This window comes from Brassica napus, chromosome C2, assembly GCF_020379485.1.
Source record: "Brassica napus cultivar Da-Ae chromosome C2, Da-Ae, whole genome shotgun sequence".
NCBI classification, from domain to species: Eukaryota; Viridiplantae; Streptophyta; class Magnoliopsida; order Brassicales; family Brassicaceae; genus Brassica; species Brassica napus.
Window position 1 is genome coordinate 1 of NC_063445.1, and position 18208 is coordinate 18208.

Here is an 18208-nt window from a genome sequence, read left to right on the forward strand (position 1 = left end):
ATCGGTGGTGTATTCAGACGTGCAATGACGGATGTGGAGATCAAAGGTCAGAGATTATAGGTGTTAAAATGATAATTCTGTATCAAAAATGCGAATAGTTTTTTTTTACATTTTAAAATCGTACGTATAAAACAGGTTATAAGATTCCGAAAGGGTGGAAGGTTTTCTCATCGTTTAGAGCAGTTCATTTAGACCCAAACCACTTCAAAGACGCTCGCACTTTCAACCCTTGGAGATGGCAGGTTTAGTTTTTTGAACCATTAGCGTTCTTGAACTTGGTTTAAGCCTATAAGTTGCATTCTTGAATTTGAGTTATTCAATGATGCATTTTTAATGAACAGAGCAACTCGGTAACAAGAAGTCCTTCTAATGTATTTGCACCGTTCGGTGGTGGACCACGGATATGTCCCGGTTACGAGCTAGCTAGGGTTGCACTCTCTGTCTTCCTTCACCGCCTAGTGACTGGCTTCAGGTTTACATACCTTAATATGCAAGATTCTATCCCTCTCGATCATTTTCAGAAGGGCTAAGACTAATTTGATTTATTTTGTTTTGTTAATTTTTGAGCAGTTGGGTTCCTGCAGAGCAAGACAAGCTGGTCTTCTTTCCAACAACTAGAACACAGAAACGGTATCCAATCATCGTGAAGCGCCGTGATTGTGGCTTATCTTCTACTTTAAGATGAAGAGACCATAAGACTTTCTATTTATAGAATAACAGCATTTCTCAGGATTAACTCTTTTTTTTTTGCTTCCCCATCACTTAATAAAGCCTTGGCTTCTGTATATACATTTCTGTATCTCATGCTTCACTGAATCTATGTTGGTTCGCCGGAGTTGAGGAAGAGCGGGAAGGGGAGAGTGGAGCGAACCAGTAGAAGCAGTGAAGGTGTTAACTATTGAAACGACATCGTGATAGTTCTCAACTTTTTTTTGAAGCCATGTCAACACAAATTAATGGGCTGATATTGTCGGCCCCGTTTAATTCCTTTGTAAAAAATTAAAATTGCGAGTCGTTTTAAAAAATAATAGAAAATCTAATCTGAACCCTAAAACGACGACGCGGACGTTCTCAACTTCTTTCTAGCCATGTCGTCTATACTCAATGGGATGGGCTTTTAGGCCCATTGTATTTCCTTTGAAATACATTTGTGTTTTGTAGTGGACGCTTTGGGGTTCCTCCCAAACTGTCGTGCAGCATCTGAGTATTTTCAAACTCTCTCTCTCTCTCTTGGACACACAAGAGACAAGTTTACATCTTGGAAACACAATCTTAAATTCATGGTTTCGTATGGTGATAGACTGATAGGTACCTATGAGACATTCTGGTCAACGCCAAAGAAGATACCAGTTCAGGCCCAAGACTTTATTCGAGAATACATAAAGCCTTGAAAACCCACATGAACATCCTTAGACTGAATCTTAACATAAGATTAATTTTCTTTGGTAAGTGACTTATGAGTTCGTACATGTAGTGAGTAGTGACCCTACTATCATCCTCATAATCTCATTGTAACCAAGTGGTTGTGCTTAGTAGTTAGTAGTCAAGTGGTTATTGTCGAGAGATGTTGTGATCGTTATGTTAAATCATCATTAAAATTATACAACCGTCGTCGGTTGATAGTGTGAATCGAAATGCAACTTGCTTTTTCTATTATATGTGTTTAGTATTTACTTTTCTAAATAAGATGTATGTTAGACCAAGTCGGCAACCACCACTTGAATATGCACATGCGTATATAATTCTCATTTAATACAAATACGATTCTTATTTTTAGATTGAGGTATTATACTGTTTAGAGCTCAAACGTTTGACATATTGAATCTAATGATTATTCCACGGAAAAGAAATATATATGGGAATGAGAGGTGTACAATTGAGTAGATGTGGCTTTGTTATTAGAATATTATCCGCACAATCTTATTCACCACTAATCCTCTATGTAAAATCGAATCTATATAGATTTTACAATTAGGTCAGATTATTAGTAGGATATAAATATAATGTATGACTCATCGATGACAATACTGAAAATGATTGCAGGCTCATCCCCCTCATTTGTATATGATAAGAAAAATAAATTAGTCTTTTATATAATATATAAGTAACAATCCATGCTTTGTTGTTTTAATCCTTTAATTTTTATGCCAATTATTAAAATTAATTTGATTGCTATATCATTAGATTACAGTTTATAGATTTTATATAGTTTTATGCGAAAATTTTATCATATGTTATGATAGATAAGTCCTGGAAACGAAAACAAACCAATAGTGTTGTGAAAACGGTTTATGTGGTCGTTTAATTAGGCGAAGTTTGTAAAGGCTGTGTGTTCATAAAATCGTGGAATGTGTGTGTGCATATGTTTATCTGCAATCCAATTAATAGTTTAGTTAGTCTAATTGATCAAGCACTATTTAAAGGTTATAATATGAAATCTTGTGACGTTAGAGTTCAACAATTATACATTTATATTCTCTTTATATGCTAGTTGTACTTTGATCACTATCAGCCAGGTTTTTCAAACATGGCGACACATTACGTACAGAAATAAAAAATGCGCAAATGATATTTGATAGATGTTATATATATTGTATGAATTGTTGTTTTTGTTAAACTATATTATGTGGAAGTTTGGTTGCAAAATAGTCTAGATATCTAACATTTAGAATATAGCCAGTATAAGAAAATATATAATATTATTGTATAACAATTTATTTATATCATTCAATGGTTATTTTCTTGAAGGTAAATCAGATCCTGTGAGAACTAAAATGAAAAAAAAAAACACATATACAAGTCAGATTTTTAAAACATCAAATCTTCTTTGTGTGAAGAGAAAACAGTTAACGAGGAGAAACATGAGATTCAACATGAGATTTTCCTCGTGGACCTTGAGTTCTGATAAAGAGTCTATATTGATCAAAGGTCATTGGAGGATATAAAGGAGGATTATGAGTGGATACAAGTTCTTGTAATGGTTGGATTGGAATATCGCTTTTAGGATTGTAGAAGAAAGCAAGTGAAACTCTCTCTCTCTCCGAGTTCACTATCACTCTATGCTCCACACTCTTGTATGTTGAGTTGCTTAGAATCTGCATTTTTAACATCATCGCAATACACATAAGTTTGAATACAAGTTTAAGACCAGTTTAGAATATATCTAGATATACTAAAGATTTGAATTTGGATAACCATTCGAGTAAATTTTGATGAGCATTAAAAATTATTTAACTAGGAAATAAAAAAATAACACAAGCAGTTTATACAAAAAAAAAATTGAGATTAATTACCATAAACTACTAGTATGAATTAAATTGTTTTGAAAAGGTATTACAAGTTACAACTCTTTAAAAAAAGTCTTTTGATGATTTCTGTGGAATTTTCCTATTGATTAAATAAACTTTTGTCCTGTACACTACACTAGGTTTCAGTTTTCGTCCAATTAAAAATAACAAAGTTTGGAAAGAAATTAAATCATGACATGGACATTATTCTTTCCCACTAGACACAAAAAGCTGACATGAGTTTTGCTTTCCTCAAAAATAGTGGTATTTTGACAAAATTTCTGGAGCATATGAACATGTGTGATGTTTGTGTTTGAAAAATCGTGTTATACATTGTACAAATTAATATTCCTTCTCTGCAACATGGGCAAACAGCCAAACACATGTGCGCATTGAAGGATTATTGCGTGCTGTACTGTTTGTTTCATATTAAAATAGGGACGGCCACTGATAATTAAAATTTTATATAATTCTTGATTTACTTTATTTTTTGAAAGTGTCATTTTATTCGAAACAGTCCATAAAAACCGGCAGACAGGATATAGATCTAAAAGAATGTAATATCTGTTATCGGAATATTGACATAATAATTACAATATACAATATTCAGAAAATTCAAAACACAATTTAGCACAAGTAATTACTATTTATCATACTTGCATTTCAAAACATGTCTAAAACGTGGAACTGTAGCTTATCTCATTCTCGTCATTAGTTGTCTCGAAAATTCTTAATGTTGCCTTTTCAATCTTACACCAAACATCAATTTATATGCATGTGTAAACAGATATGAAAAATTATCTATACATATTTGAAGTGTTTTCCAATTATTTTAACTATTACAAACGTCAATTTATATGCATTTTTGTAAAATAAATCCATGCATATTCTAAAAAGAGAATTGATTAATTACCTGGATTTGATCACCAATATTGACAATGAAAGCATGGGGATGAGGCTTGACAGTGATCCACGTATTATCTTTGCGGACCTGGAGACCAAAGACTTGATCGTCTGGTAAAAGAATGGTCATACCACCAGGATCAGAGTGGGAGGAGAGACCGAGAGCCAGCTCCGGTCGAGGGCATTTTGGGTAATAATTAACCCTTAAACATGCTCCAATGTTTTTACCTCCAAACGCTTCTTGAAACTTATCTTCCTTGAGTCCTAAATTTGACGATAATACCCTCATAATCCTCTCGCATAATTGTACTACTTCCTTGCCATATTCATCGATCACTTCTCTATAAAAATAACATTAAAAATGTTAACGAATCTAGTCCAAGATTGTACTTTTTCTTTTTAGCAGCTTTTTGTGATTCCAACGTTAAAAGTTGACAAATTCTCCTCGTCAGAAGGATAAAAGAAAACAAGAAATAACTTTTCGGTAAATGGGTCTTCTTCTTAAATAATTTAAAACTTTCCAAAAAAGTTAAAAAAAAAAACACAAATGAAGGATATAAGATCACTTGTATTGAAGTCTCTCATAAACCATACTAATATTTGAATATAATTTTTTTGTTTCAAAAACTTGAAAAACTCATACTAAAATCTTTCGTTTGAGAAGTATTGGCATGAATTTTCTCAAACTTCGAAACATTTTTAATTAAATATTGTATTCTTTTATAAATAATAATAATAATTGAAAACCTTTGCAAATGTCCTAAGATAATCATAAAGGAGAAAATAATTAAATAAGTACCTAATAGTGGGAGGAGAAGAAGGCCACTTATTGAAATCTTTCAAATGAGGAGGAAGATGATGAAGATAATAATAATCACTCCAATCAAGAATGGCTCCTTTCTCAACTCCTAACCTACTTCCATAGCCTTCATAGGTCCTTGGTGAGTTCGAATAAGTCTCTTTAGCATTGACCGGCAAGTGGAAAAACTCTCTCCAATTCTCTCTAGCCGCGTCCATCAGCTCCGGCCTCACACCGTGGTTCACCACCTGGAAGAATCCCCACTCACGGCAAGCCTCCGATATCTTAGCCATGACGACGTCATCCGACGACCCATCTTCCGAGAACAGTCCTTCAAGGTCTATGATTGGTATGTTGGTCGCTACGGGAGCGTCATCGGTCATGGTAGGGCGTTGAGACGCTGGTTTTATGTAGCGGTCGGGGAGAGTGGAGAGGTTTCTCTCGGCTAAGGACTGGACTCTGACGATTGGCTCAGGCCACTCATCCATCATTGAGCCTTTCTCTGTCTTGATCTTCACATCTTTCTTGTTCTTGTTCATCTTTTTGTTTTGGTTTGATCGATTTCTCTTGCTCATACGAGACGTTTAGAGGATTTGTGAGAAATAACAAAAAATTGATTGATGGTTGGAGTTTTAAAGGAGGGTAAATGGTGGTGGAGGAGAATCAGAAACCGGCTCGAGATGATGAAAGCAACGTATTTAATTATTAATGAAACGTGTGGAATATTTTATATTTTTTTTCATTTTAGGACAGTAGGACAAAAGCTATATTGCATCGACATGAGAAACTATGGGTCACTTTGAGTTTGTAGCAAGCTTTGTGTAATAGTTTAAACTATTTTAGGGGACTAAATATCGATAAAGACAAAATACTCAGTATATTAAAATCTCTGAAGAGACTAATGATATTAGTTTGATCAACAGACGGCACGTGCCATCATTGGGATTATTGTGTATAAGATGTTGGTTATCTTATCTTATAGAAATAAAATTATATTTGTGCTAAAGAAATGGGGAATTGACATCCGTTTGCGGCTATAAATATTAGCATTTGGTAGACGCAAAAGTTTCTACATAATTTATAACATACACCTAAATATTTTCATTCATCATTTGTGATCTAAAAATCCAGCGGATTTAGAGATTATATACGGTCATCGTGAGGTATAGTGCTTGGTTGATGACAAAATATACCATATTTCAGTGAACATAATGAATACAAATAGTTTGCAAGAAAAAAAATGAATACAAATATAAATTATTAAACGATACTTCATTTTAAAATTCCTGAATGTCAATTGCAGCTTAATAATGATAAAAAAAAGTATCCATGGAACACGAATTTTAGAAACCAAGATATTAAAATGTTATTATAAACTCATGAATTCTAGAAAGAGTCGACATACTAGAGAGCTTCTGCATTTTTTTCTACCATTTTTAATATCTCACAGAATTTGTCAATGTTTGGATAAAAGATTAGACGCAGAGAAAAGTAAATACTTTTCGGCTCAAAAATATATAATTAAAAAGAGGCAAATATTTATAAACAAGAACTTAAAATATAGTTTTAGTAGTATACCACGTGGGCTAATAATCCATTGGTAGGATGACGTCGCTAATGACGTAAAGCTTTCAAAAGAGAAACATTGAATTTGAATAAAAGGTTTTATAGAATTCTTGGTTGATCATATTCTTGGTGACATGTATAATCCTCTTTAAGAAACTCCACCGCATAAAACTTTCCAGTCGACAACTATACAAAATATATAAAAACAATCCACAATCACGTGGATTTTCAGTCTTGACGATTGTTCTTCAAGTTAGTTAAAACTCCGCAGTTTAAATTAAAAATTAAACAAAAGAAATTCTAGCTAATTTAAAACTAAAGCTAAACCAAATCGACCTGAATTCAAACCCGAACCCTCCGTTTGAGATTAAAGCTTTCACAAATGAAAAAAGTTTATGTAAATCCCTTAAAAATAAACCGTGTATAACTGAAACTAAAATACAAACGATTGACCGGACTATAAACTAACGATTGACCGGACTATAAACTATCCAAAACCAGATTTCGGAGATCTTATGTACAATCAATAATACTATTTTGTGTGTAGGTCAATGTTACCTGTCAATAATATTATTCATCCGAATGTGATAATGATTCAAGATGATTTAAAAAGTCAATGGAATGTTTTATCAAGTTTTTTATAGAAATCTTCTTTTTGGTATTTGCTTTCTATAAGTTAAGCAAAAATTATTTCTTAAATTTCATTCTTGTGAATAACAATTTAAAATGATCATTCTTTTGCTTCTTAACCAAAGTCATTGCCACAAAATGTGTTAATCCTAACACGTGTTTCTTTTTGCTGCAATGGTTGATTAGTTGAATGAAAATATATAAACAACTATATAAGTACTCAACTGTATATACGTGCATTTGGATGCTAAATATAGATACATTCAACATCCCTTTTTTTTGTAACACATGTAGATACACTCAACATCCATATATTACACTTCGAAAAGCATTTTCGAATAAAGGTGAATCATTTTTAGTTATAACAAGAACTGTAATATATAGCCCAGGAGCAGTATGTATTTTGTTCACAGAACTTGTGCCACAAAGTTTACGTTTATTGTCATTAGATATACTTTCCCAGAGCTAGTATTGGTAACTAAAGTTTATAAGGATGGTGATGATGATATGATGGCCATGCTAATTTGATTATCACATGTGGTGATAAAGTGATATAATAGGATATATTATAGTAATGTGATGATAATATTATGATACGTGTTTAATCATTATTCTAACGCAAATGATGATCTCTAGTTAAACCAATGAGAAAATAACCCAATGGTTAAAACTCTTGGATCACCTAGTAGAGGTTTAAAGGGTCGCAGAGTTGGTTTTCATCGGAAATTCTACTCTCCTAAATTAATTAATTTAACATAATTTAGACCTCACCATAAGAAGATGTACAAATCTTCGGACGCAAAACTTCCTAGTAACTTAAAAATAATCTCCGGTCTGGCGATTTTGGTCAAGATATATTGTGCAAGTTCACATATCTAATATCTTTGAGCTCCCGCATGAGTTTTGCAACAATTGCATTGTAATATATAACTCGTTGGTAAGCCTCCACATTTAAACATATGGCCTGTGGATTTCATTTTTGTGTGACAGCTAATCAATCAGCTGAAGAAGATTAACTCTATATATAACTTTTGTGATTTTTCCTCTTTATTTTTTAAAACTGAATTGTCGGCAATGTAATTCGCTTCTATATTATATATACATATATATAACTTGCAAGTCATCCATCTTAAACCTGTCACAGATTAAACATAATTAATTGTGAAGTTTTATAACGAGAATAAACCATATCATACTTTAATGATATAGTTGTTCAATCCAAATTTTGAACGTTCTCCATAAAAAATTCCTATACTATAATTGTTATAATTATGCAATGGCACCACTTTACATATAGTATATTTGCAAACGGCAGTGTTTGTTGACAATCATGGTCATCGGCTTGAACGATCTTCATTTTATAAAAAATATATTGTTTAGCGATCCTAGTTAGATGTATATACAAAAAAAAAATTATGAAGCTGGCTGCGGTACAGGGAACCCGAATGTTCTAAGCGCATCTTAATTAGTTTTATAAAGGTTGAAAATTAGTCGAAGCGCATCGATCGAAAGTCATATGATAAATCTTGAAATTTTGAAATAAAATCTTCGAGTTGCCTATAAATGATCGCTATGCTTCAGTTTTACGTATATGTATGTGTAGATATGTAGGAAACCCCACGTTAAGAGTAGGGGATCACATGCTTCCATTGAAAAGTTGTTACCAAGTGTAGTCGAGCCTCTACATATTTGGCAAAAATGATGCCTTACAATTTTTCACATACCATTTTATAACTAAATTAAATTTATATGACCAAAAGTAGAAAAGAACTAGTTCGAAATTCTGAGATGACATTGGACAAGTTATTTAATACCATAACAAATTTCAGTTAGTCTTAAAGTTTATCAAAATAAATTAAATTATTCAGATACCATAAATCGATAAATGTTTTTCCTTGTTTAGACTGTTTAGTAATGCGACATATAATGCTTTCATGATAGTGGTTGGAGCTTTGGAATTTTGGACATGTTTGACCGGTACAGAAATCATTGATCGTGGGATTGGCCTGGTTGGTTAACGTTATAATGGTTGTGATTGGTAAATTAAAGCTTTGAAGGCTTTAACACAATTCGAAAGATCTTAAATCGCTATGTATTTTTTCCTTTACTTGCTATTTCCGGAATGTAAAAATAATGGTATCCATTTTGAAAGGGAAAAGAGGTCAAATATTACCCGATCAGATTTTATTGGTTCTAAAGTCTTTAAAATTTCTAAAAACACTCGAAGTTATTTTTTTTAACTATTAGCTTTTGTTTTCTTTGAGTTCTTACAACATTAAAAGCCTAAAGCAAAAAGTTGATACCAAGCTCTCAACTATCATTCGCTATTCGTCGGAAGATATGTATTTTTTTTCTCATTCCCCAACATACATGCATGATACATTATACAGAAATGCTAAGTCAAAGTGCAGTAACATGTATGCGTGTGTATATCCACAAATTATATGAAACTAAATGCGTAATCATTATGTAAAATGAAAAATCATATTCCTGAATGCAATCATAATTCATTGTGGACTCTCGTAAACATTAAGGATAATGGTGGACAATCCGTACTCTCTTACACTTGCAAATCCGTCACATCGAACAAGTTTTTCAATATTTATTTTGAAAGTGGTAGAATGACTAGAAATCTCTGGAAATGCTTGTCGCTCTCTACACCCCACAAAGTGCTACATTGCAGAATTATTATTTTAAAGTTTTACATATAGTTAAAATATTGATTGATTTATTATGGTCGAAACCGAAAAAGAGTAAGCATGTTAAAAAAGGGGACGAAGAAGAAGCCACTAAGAGAGTTGTGTGTCTACCAAAGAGATGAGGTTGGGCCTAACAGGGACGAACGAAAGTGAAGTTACCTTTGCTTTTAAATTTATAAAAAATTGAAAAATAATTTCAGTTCCTTAAGAGCATTTCCATTGGTGATATCAAATGGAGTTCTCAACATTACAATTAAAGATTAAATGAGGAAATAGAAGAGAGAACACAAGAGTATTAAAGCACCTGAAATATGAGTTATCTAATAATAAAAAGTTGAAAATAATCAAAATTGAAGAGAGAGGAAAGATGGAAATTCTACACTAAGAGCTTTCAAGAACCTAATTAAAAACTCATGGGACATTTGTGATTGATATAATTATGTTTTCTAATTAAAATTTAACTAAACAATTAATTTATATTAAATTTGTTTTTTTTGTTTAAGAACTTTTCAAGGATTTCTATCCATTGTGGCTGCGCGCTAGTAATATGAATATTCTTATGAGATTTTTTTTTTCTTATGAGATTTTTAGCATGTTTTTAACGGTTACATATATTCTTTAGTCTAAAAATATAAAAATAATTTATTTTAATAATTACATATACTTTCTATTCTTACAAAAAATGTTTAAAATATTTTTCTATTTATTTATCAATTTATTATACAATCAGTAACTTTAAAAATATTAATTTTACCTTTTATTTTATTTTATAACAGTGAACTGCAACAATTATACTATCTATATAACTAAAAATTTATTTTGAAATTTTATTACAACACATAATTAAAAATAAAAGATGTATTAAACTTAATATTTTAAGGATGTGAAAATGTATACTGCATAACTTTATTTTAGTGGAAAATGAAAATATAAATGAGAGGTCAATTTTGTAAAGAAAAAAAATTAAAATAAAGTAAATAAACAGTGTTCCTTTATTTTTGGTGTATTACTGTTCATATTTCTATATTTGATATAAGATATAAAAAATTATTGTAGGCATTTTTACTCAATAAATAGCATTTAGATGGAAAATAGAGTATCACTAGAGATGTTTTTAGATACCCATAAAAAAACAATACACATGTGTGTTTAATTGGTTTTGATTTTTTGAAAACATTTTAATTCAATCAGGTACTAGAATTATATTAAAAATGCTATATTAATTTGCTTAGACATCCAAGTTGAGAAGTTTATGGATGGGATGCTCTCAGCTGTTCAACTAAATCATTTGATATACGCATTTAAAATCATATACGAAGAATGAGCACGTGCTCAAAACAAAAGGGAGACAAACTGTGTGGAGATGTGTTCACTTTAATGTAAGAAACGCACCGCCGGGTTGCTATAGATGTCGGTAAATGTTGTGTTGGCATGTCTTTTCATGTGCCCTCCAATAACAAGGCGTTCACACTTGATTTTTTTCTATATCTTTTGGTTTGTCAATTTATATGAACTAGGTCCTTGTCCGCGCTACGCGCGGATAGTATTTTGATTTTTTTTTCATATTTTTGTACTATTATGTCAATTGTTTAGTTTTCTAAAATGTTATGTTTTTACTGTAAATTTGGAATTAAAAATCTAATTTTTCCTTACTGTAAAGTAAGTTAATTTTTTGAATCTTACCACAACACATTATACACGACGATAATATAGTTGGTCTTTATATTCTTATTTGGTGTAATATTGAAAATTTTGATGGTTTGTTTAAATAGTTTTCTTAAATTATATATTTTAGGATTGATTTTCGTGACTATATTCTATAATTGTCTAAAAAATTGTTTGTCCCATATAGACATCCACATAAATATGAACTTCTGATAAATTTGTTCATTGGGATATTTAGTTTCACTTTCAACTTTATTCTCTTTTTTGGCATCCTCATGCTAGCTTGTGGGGCTAGCCAACTTGGTGCAAAAGGGTTTACAAAACCTGATCGAGATGCGCGTGATCGGACACCTTTTGCTAGGCTATTCGTACGAAATTTTAAAGATCTAGGAATATAGGCAATAGAAAGTTCAGAAAATTCGTTGGATACAGCCTGTATTTCGTCGAGCTCCGAGTCCAACGCAGGCTAATCTTCCTCCTTTTTAATGAGTATAACCAGTTGTTCACAGTCGATTGAAAGACCATCTCTCTGTGTCCAAACTTCAGTATCACTTGCATTGCCCATAGTAAACCTTCAGCTTTTGCAGTGGTGATTTGGTGCGTGTATATCGGCCCTTGCTCCAAACAGCATTGGAAAGTCACCATCCATTAACACAAAGCCAAGTCCAGATATGTCTCTTTCATTTATCCAGGATGTCTAGCAGGAGCGTTTCTTTACGTAGGAACAGTTGTGTCCGTTACCTCAACTCCCATATCAATCTCCATAATCTCGTCTATACGCTGAGCTATCCTCCAACACTCTGCTTTAATTTTATTCGCTAACGGGAAATACATAATTCATACGACACTATTAATGATTGTTTTTTTTGTAACACCGATACGGAAAACTTATATTTTATTTAACAAAACTCTTATTTTAATTTTGTATTAAAGAATCAATCATATTTTATATTATCCATAATTTTAGTAAATTTGCTTATTTGTCATGTTTTATTAGGTTTTAGCTAAATTATTGATTTATTATTTATTTTTAGCTAAGTCACTAATTTATTAATTTAAAAAATACCCTTAATTAATATTATATATATATATTAAAAATGAATTTTATTTTAATAATATTAAATTTCTATTTTATATTAAAATTTAGTTAGTTTTTCTTATTTGTCATATTTTATTAGGTTTTAGACTTTTAGATAGGTTTTTGATTTATTATTAATTTCTAACTGATTCGCTAATGTGTTAATTAAAACAATACCCTTAATGAATTTTATATATAATTAAAAACGAATATTATTTTAATCATATAAAATTATATGTTATATTAATATTAAATATTTGATTCTAAAATAATATAATAAAATTATAAAAAATATAAAAATAAGATAATTCTTATATATATTTTGTTGCTATCTGAAAACAATATTTTTATTATAAAAGTTAAAAAGATACAAAAAATTATAATTAAATATTATTGAAGAAAAAGATATTTATATAAATATATTTTCTAAACTATTTCTAAGATATGAGTGTTTTAAGAAATTTAACACGGGATGTTTAGAACACGGGATTATGCTTATGAGAGAGTGGCTCGGGAGTGGGCTAGGAGATGGGTCTAATGGGCTGCGAATTGTTGAATTTTTTTTTTAATTGCAAGCCCACTTCGTAATGGCTTTGCATATTGGTTGGTCCTGAATATTTGTGCACATGTGGATAGGCTTAGGAAGCAATGATTTAGCTCCTTTTATATAGTAGGATACAACTATACAAGTATACAACTATAACTCGTAACAAGTATTGATTGTTTTTCTCAACTTGCAATTGGTTGATTAAAAATTGAATAGTAGTACTAACCGAAAGGCAAAACCTACCACAGTAGAAACAGTCGCATCTTAACATAACTTAATCAGGAAAGCAATTATTTTAAGTAACATATCAAATGATCTTAACATAAAAAAGCATACCCATCGGATAGTAGTAGAATGTATATTATCCTCAGTAAAAAACATATAATAACAGCTTATTTAAGAATTTATTTTTATGATTTTGTTAACTATTTGTAAACTTTATTTGATTGAATGAAATTTTAGTCGGTTACAAATATATATTAGCATATTTTATTGTTTAATATGATTTGTCAAGGAAAAACAGTTAAAACTTACCATTCCCTCTTTTTGATTTAGATATTACAATTTTTTATCTTGAGTTATCATAACTATAGGATTACTAAAATAGCCAATTTTTTTTTTAGCAAAAATAAAAAATAGAAACTCAACAGTATTTTCCGGTTGGTTCAAATAACCAAACTACAATTGCACTGCGAAACGGTATCCTCCGGTTCTATACAAAACCAGAAATTCAATAACTTGGCTCGGTTTGGTTCGGTTACACCTAATCCAAAAAAAAGTTGGTAGTTCAATGCTGTACTTTAATTTCCTTTTCAGACAGTCTCTGATCGTCTTCGACCGTACGGTCTGGTCTCTCCACTGTATCTTCCTCATTATTTTGATTGAGCGGAGACAGTCCAATATCACCTGAGATTCTCACTTACTGAGTTATGATCTCGACAGGTATATATATATATGTATTATCGCTTTCTGTTGATGAAGTCTGTGTGGGAACTTAATGCAGCTCAGTTGTTCGACGTATTTACTCAGAGAGTTTTTGCTAGTTGTATTCGTTAATGTTTATTCTCTGCTGTAGTGATGAACCATTGATTCTTTAGTTGATTACGTTATATATTTTCTTGTGTTGATATTGCTAGTGTTAAGTTTTATCCTAAGATCAGTTTGATGAAGAAAGTCTTATTCTTTTTTTCCTCAGGAATATCTACAGATCTTTGCCTCCATCCTAGAGCTTTGGCTTCCTCCATAATCTACAAATCTGGTTACTTTCTTTGACTTTTAGTTTTCTCCGGATCACACTAGACACATTAAATTACTGAACTTTCCATTTTCATTGCTTTATGGCATCAATCTCTTGATGTGTACAGGTTTAAGCAATCGAAAGGTGTCTTTTTTAAGGGTTGGGTATGCTCAGAAGAGGAGGTTTAGCTGTAGTTTATCCAACGCAGAGAATGTAGCAGCTTCTAAGGATGATGGAAGAGGAAAGGATATGGCTTTGGTTAAGATGTGCGGTATCACATCGGCTAGGGATGCTGCTATGGCGGTTGAAGCTGGTGCTGATTTCATCGGGATGATCATTTGGCCGCATTCGAAACGTTCCATCTCTCTTTCTGTTGCCAAGGATATTTCCAGAGTGGCGAGAGAAGGTGGGGCCAAACCCGTTGGTGTTTTTGTTGAGGATGATGAGGGGACGATACTGAGGGCAGCTGATGAGGCAGACCTTGAGCTTGTTCAGGTTGTTTATATTCTTATTGTTTTGATCTCACTGAAAGTGGTTTTATCAAGTTTGTTAAAGTGTTGATGATTGTGGTTTTCTTTTTCCAGCTTCATGGTAATGGTTCTCGCGCTGCTTTTGAGGGATTAGTGCGGCAAAGGAGAGTCATATATGTTCTTAATGCAAGTGAGGAAGGAAAGCTCTTGAATGAAGTTCCTGAGGATTGTCATCTCGCTGATTGGATTCTTGTGGATAGTGCAACGGGTGGGAGGTACTTAGAACGTGTTCTTTTCAATTTGTTCCTCTTCTTGCATGTCATTATGCTAATTTAATTATCAAGAATGTGATAGGTTCAGCGCATGGTTAGATTACCTTACCTCCTTTACTAATCTTGGATATAAATTATAACAATTTTGCTGCAGTGGGAAAGGATTTAACTGGGCTCAGTTCAAGTTACCTTCCATCAGAAGCAAAAATGGGTGGCTCTTAGCTGGAGGAATCAATCCCACAAACGTTTCAGAAGCTCTCTCTATCCTTCACCCTAATGGGATCGATGTTAGCAGTGGTATCTGCGGTCCAGACGGCCTCCAGAAGGATCAGTCTAAGATAAGTTCCTTCATTACTGCTGTTCGCTCTGTGCAGTATTAATGTCTAGTGACAAAGCTAGTGCGTATAGGTTCTAGCTTCAACCTGTTGTTTCCTTGTCATTGTGTGTTGTAACTATAACTGGCTAATAAAAATAGCGCCCTTCTTTTTCATCAGTAATAGATTTGAGTTATAATAAGTGTTGGGTTGGCTATGATATTCATGTTTGGTTGGGCTCTCAAGAACAAGATCCTCTTATGAAAAATATGATATATCCATCTGATATATTGTTCAAGAATTGAGAGTTTTTACTGCAGAGTTCTACAAATTAATGCTTTTAATCTCGAAAAGGCTTTGCACCAAAACAAAAGAAACATAAAGAATGGACCAAGATGAGTTTTTGAACTTGTCTGCCTTGTTTGTTACAGTCTGTTGTCAAGTTCTTTGTCCACTAAGTTTTGGATCTGCCTCATAGTACACGACGTCTCCTGTATCGCTTACGAAATGGTCTTGTTTCATACTTTTTATGAGGCTTCCCAATAAGTGAAGTGGCAAAGGTCCGGAATTTTTCGGTTCTCTGTAGTACTTTCCTAGTACTGGTTTAGCTGCTTCTGTCTAGAAAAATGATAAAGAGAAAAAAAATAGATATTGAATTTTAAGCACTGAAACATTCATATCGAAGAAAATCAAGAAAACACTTACTGCTTCCACTAGATGATAATGTGGAATCTGAGGGAAAAGATGATGTATAACATGAGTTCCAATGTCATGGTGGATGTTATTGATCCATCCATAATCACGATCCAGTGTTGTGAGCCCTCCTCTCAGGTAACTCCATTCCTGTGTTTGAGGAAAAAGGACAGAGAAGCATTGAGATTCTCACAAACACAGTGGTGAAGTAGATTCTGCATACCTTTCCACGGTACCAAGGGAGCTTGTCTTCATGGCCATGGTGATGCAAGTAAGTCACAAAGTCCAACCACATTACAAATATCTGCAATTAGTTGTCAAAAGGTTCCAATAAACACCTTTACACAAGAGAAAACAGAGGAATAGAGTTTCAGTTACAGCATCAGATACATACCCAGTAAGGAATGCCATATAGTTTGAGCATTTGGATTGGACCCATGACGAAGTTGAGACAGACAAGCAAAGCAGCCATTGCAATCCAACATGCAGTTGATGTCACAACATCTTTCTTCTCCTTGGGAAGAAACAAGTCACTGTCTGGATCAAAATGAGAACCATTTTTCCCTGGACTTCTTCCCCACTGCATCAAGAACACAGATAATCAGATGTGGAACATGAGCTTTCTCTATTTTGATACTAACCAGGTGAAGTGTTATAGTAGGATGCTGAAGGATTACCAAGTAGAAAGGGTATGCGAGCATTGGAAATGGCAGTGTGAACCTAAAATTTAGAGTAGTCTTTTCCAATTTCTTGAAGAGGCTTTCAGGCAACTGCAGTTACAGAAACATCAAGCAAGTACACAAATGTAAGCTGGTTATAACAACACATGTGTTTAGTTACTTACAGGATGCCATGATTCATCATTCTCAACATGCCCATGGTTCTGGTGGTGAGTTCTATGGCTAATTCTCCTACAAGAGTCATAATGTTTCCAGAAGAATGTGAGATTCCTCAAACGATTCATTTCAGATAGAAAAGGGTTGGAAGCAACACCCACCAGCCATGGTAAGGGACTAGAATTGAGGAATGAAGAAGATGACCAGCTACACTGTTCAACCTCGGATCATTGGAGAAGCTACCATGTCCACTGCAAGAGGTAAACAACATGAATTATTTTTTAACATTATATAAGGAGACCAAACACATATGTGAGTTAGTCTTTGTCTCTGCATGTGTTATGTGTCTTATCTAGGAAGGAAGCATGAGGATTATTAGTTGTTACCAGTCATGGCCAAGAACAAAGAGAGCCCAAAACATGGTTCCTTGAGCAAACCAGTAGAGAGGCCAGAGAAGCCAGCTGTTGAAGTAAGCAGCTACAGCAGCCAATCCAAAAACGATTGCTACATCTCTCACAACGTAACTCATCGACTTCCATGGATTCTTGACCCAACAATGCTTGGGAATGGCTGCTCTAATGTCTGCCAAGTTGAAAGGAGGAGGCGCACCAGGGTCGAACCTACTCGCGTCTTTTTCTTCCTCCGGTGGAGTCTCGAGAGTTGTTAATGGTATGGCCACATTCAACGCCCAGTTTCTTGTTCTAGCCAAGAACACACTTCGGGAGTTGAGAGAAGATGGTGGGTTGAGTTTGAGAGTGGGTGATGGGTTAGAGGCAAAAGAGTTTGTGGGTTTAGGGTAGAACCTAGGGAGAGGTCTGATACCACATTTTGATAAAACACAACTCACCATTCTAGCACTATCACTGGCTTTCTCCTTAGAACATAGAAATGAATGAGAAAGCGAAGAGATAAGTAGAGAACGATATAGATGAATGTGTGTTGGTTGATGCTTGTCGTCGTGTGTATCTCTGTATCAGTCTTTCTACTGCACGCTGACACAAAAAGGTTAAATCCTTTATGAGGTCAGCAGCTTTCTTTAGTATGTGTTATTAGAGCATCCGCAATGGTGGACTCCTTCTTGGAGTCCTTATCATTATTATATTAATTTTTTTTTGTTTGAATAGTTAAGGACTCTAGTCAAAATAATCTGTCCAATGGTGATCTCCAATTAGGAGTTCTTAGAAATAAAAAATAATAATTTTTTTTAAATTG

The 18208-nt window shown here is 33.1% G+C and overlaps 4 protein-coding genes across 5 annotated transcripts; 2 read left to right on the forward strand and 2 right to left on the reverse strand.

Moving 5' to 3' along the window:
- Positions 1-6: 6 nt before the first annotated feature.
- On the forward strand, positions 7-925 carry LOC125581805 (cytochrome P450 90A1-like). Its single transcript, XM_048747833.1, has 4 exons — positions 7-46; positions 136-242; positions 342-472; positions 571-925. Exons 1-4 carry the CDS (start codon positions 25-27, stop codon positions 683-685), a joined length of 375 nt encoding a protein of 124 aa, XP_048603790.1. The 5' UTR covers positions 7-24; the 3' UTR covers positions 686-925.
- A 1755-nt stretch (positions 926-2680) lies between these two features.
- On the reverse strand, positions 2681-5712 carry LOC106380839 (jasmonate-induced oxygenase 2). Its single transcript, XM_013820686.3, has 3 exons — positions 4990-5712; positions 4201-4531; positions 2681-3095 (listed from the first exon to the last, which is right to left on the reverse strand). Exons 1-3 carry the CDS (start codon positions 5562-5564, stop codon positions 2847-2849), a joined length of 1155 nt encoding a protein of 384 aa, XP_013676140.2. The 5' UTR covers positions 5565-5712; the 3' UTR covers positions 2681-2846.
- An 8227-nt stretch (positions 5713-13939) lies between these two features.
- LOC106380843 (N-(5'-phosphoribosyl)anthranilate isomerase 1, chloroplastic) lies at positions 13940-15768 on the forward strand. 2 transcript variants are annotated; one of them, XM_013820689.3, is made up of 5 exons: positions 13940-14116; positions 14370-14432; positions 14539-14906; positions 14996-15156; positions 15308-15768. In XM_013820689.3, the coding sequence occupies exons 1-5, from the start codon at positions 14104-14106 to the stop codon at positions 15531-15533; spliced, it is 831 nt and encodes a 276-aa protein (XP_013676143.2). In that variant the 5' UTR covers positions 13940-14103; the 3' UTR covers positions 15534-15768. The 2 variants fall into 2 exon arrangements, with proteins under 2 accessions (XP_013676143.2, XP_048604519.1); XM_048748562.1 differs by lacking the exon at positions 13940-14116 and having other exon boundaries at positions 14324-14432.
- On the reverse strand, positions 15726-18031 carry LOC106380841 (temperature-sensitive omega-3 fatty acid desaturase, chloroplastic-like). Its single transcript, XM_048748560.1, has 8 exons — positions 17383-18031; positions 17158-17247; positions 17005-17071; positions 16838-16930; positions 16555-16740; positions 16384-16464; positions 16173-16310; positions 15726-16085 (listed from the first exon to the last, which is right to left on the reverse strand). Exons 1-8 carry the CDS (start codon positions 17844-17846, stop codon positions 15906-15908), a joined length of 1299 nt encoding a protein of 432 aa, XP_048604517.1. The 5' UTR covers positions 17847-18031; the 3' UTR covers positions 15726-15905.
- Positions 18032-18208: the final 177 nt, after the last annotated feature.